This window comes from Nannospalax galili, unplaced genomic scaffold (genome assembly GCF_000622305.1).
Source record: "Nannospalax galili isolate Female #2095 unplaced genomic scaffold, S.galili_v1.0 scaffold388, whole genome shotgun sequence".
Lineage (NCBI taxonomy): Eukaryota > Metazoa > Chordata > Mammalia > Rodentia > Spalacidae > Nannospalax > Nannospalax galili.
In genome coordinates, this window is record NW_008360304.1 from 1,764,473 (window position 1) to 1,766,724 (window position 2,252).

The 2,252-nt window shown below is 44.3% G+C and overlaps 1 protein-coding gene across 1 annotated transcript in view; it reads right to left on the reverse strand.

The window, feature by feature from the left end:
* The window catches only part of Parp4 (poly(ADP-ribose) polymerase family member 4), an 87,487-nt gene that overhangs the window by 18,679 nt on the left and 66,556 nt on the right, over positions 1-2,252 (reverse strand). The window contains exons 17-18 of the mRNA XM_029559247.1: positions 1,316-1,402; positions 371-535 (exon numbers count right to left, since the gene is read on the reverse strand). Coding sequence (XP_029415107.1) covers positions 371-535; positions 1,316-1,402 — 252 coding nt within the window. The remainder of the gene's footprint in view (positions 1-370; positions 536-1,315; positions 1,403-2,252) is intronic.

The window sequence follows — 2,252 nt, forward strand, 5'->3', positions numbered from 1 at the left end:
TATTAAAATAATAATAATAGAAATAGCTTTAAATTAAAAAAAAAAAACCCTACCTCAGCCTTCTCAGTAGCTAGTATTATAGGCTTAGCTGGTTTGGGTTTTGGGTTTTTGTTTTGTTTATCAGTCTCCCTGTAGCCCCAGATGGCCTGGAACTCACTATATAGACCAGGCTGGCCTTGATCTCACCTGCCTCTGCTTCCCAAGTGCTAGGACTAAAGGGGTGCGCCACCACACCTGGCTTGGTTTGAGTTTTTTGTTGAAATAGGGTCTCACTATGTAGCCCAGACTACCACTATGCCAGGCATAAACAATTTTACTTTTCTTCTTTTCATCCTCATTAAATTTGTTAAGATGAACATAACATACCAACCTGAAGGTTTTCATTCAAAGCCTTGTCCTGTTGCCAGGGTGCTACAGTGGCAGGCATGAAGAAGATGGCCACAGGGCCTTGGATGCTGAGCTCTGTGATATAGGTGATTTTGATGAGAACCTTAGCCCGAGGAGGTAAGTTTCCCACACTTACAGTGAAAACATCCTGAAACACAAACAGCAATGCAGAAGCATATCCACTGTCTTCTAGTTAATTCTCCTTATTACTTAAACTACTTGAATGACAATCTGCCAAGATCTTATGAAGAAGAACCCTGGAGCAAGTCACCAGTATGGGGACAGGGTGACATCTGTAGGAGGCAGACGAAAGGACAGCCCTCTGGAAAGTTGTCCACAAGGCTCCACACCAGCAGTCACAAGCTTGAACACAGTACCACAAAAATGTCTCCACCAAGCCCCATCCTTGAGGAATGAACCTGTGGCTTTTCCGACCTTTATGGTATTTGGCACCAGCTCCCAGTGGCTTTTTATTTTTATTTATTTATTTATTTTTTTTGACAGGATCTCCTTGTAGCCCCAGCTGGCCTGGAACTCTCTATGTAGACCAGGCTGGCCTTGAACTCAAGAGATCTGCCTGCCCTTGCCTCCCAAGTGCTAAGGACTAAAGGCATGCACCACCACGCCCGGCCTAGAGTAGCTTTCTTTAAGCTTGCCCTTCACTTAATCTTTTCTTACCTGAAAGTACATTAATAGCTATTTAAAGTATTTAACATTATTTGAATGGAATATCGATAATTACTACAGAAGCTGGCAATATCATGACTAGCTAGAGCAGAAAAAAGAGAAAGCAGATCTTTCCTTCTTCCCTTTTCCTTTCCTTCCCCCTTCCCTTCCCTTCCCTGCAAACTAGCTTGCGTCCTCTATGGATTTCATACTTCAAATCCTTTCCCATAATATGCTACTACTGGATGATGACAAGCCATACCGGAGCATCCTGATCCATCAAGTAAGCACCATGACCTTGGCTGATAGCTTCTCGGTATTTCTCCTGGGCTTCTTCCTTCTCTTTAATCTGGAAAAAAGATAATGATAATTATGATGATAATGATATGACAACGATGATAATGATGATGATTTTGTTTGTTTTGAATTTTTTTTTTTTGGTCTTTTTGAGACAGGGTCTCCCTGAAGCCCCAGCTGTCCTGGAACTATGTGGACCAGGCTGGCCTCGAACTCCTAGAGATCTGCCTGCCTCTGCCTCCCAAGTGCTGGGATTAAAGGCGTGCGCCACCACCCCCGGCTTTGTTTTGAATTTTTGAGACAAGATGTCACTCTATACTAGGCTGGCCTGAAACTCACTATGTACCCCAGGCTAGCCTCAAACTTGAAGCAATTCTCCTGCCTGTCTCTCCAGTGGTAGGATTACAGGAGTGAGCTGCCATGCCTAACTTTGGAAAATATTTTCTGTTTTGTTTTGTTTTCATGTTTTTTGTTTTTGTTTTATTGAGACAAGGTCTCCCTGTAGCCCCACCTGGCCTGGAACTCACTATGGCTGGCCTTGAACTCACAGAGATCCTGCCTGCCTCTGCTGGAATTAAAGGCATGTGCCACCACACCTGGCCTTTAGAAAATATTTTTGATTTTTTTTTTTTGTCTTTTTTAGACAGGGTCTCCCTGTAGCCCCAGCTGACCTGGAACTTACTATGTCGACCAGGCTGGCCTTGAACTCACAGAGCTCTATCTGCCTCTGCCTCCCGAGTGCTGGGATTAAAGGTGTGCACCACCATGCTCGGCAGAGCTTCAGATTGTTGCCTTTGCCTCCAGCATGAGGTCACAGAGGTGTGTGGCTTCACACCTGGCCAAGCTTGGGATTTGCAACCACCAAATCATTAACAGCCTGTAACTGTGTGAACAAACAAGTG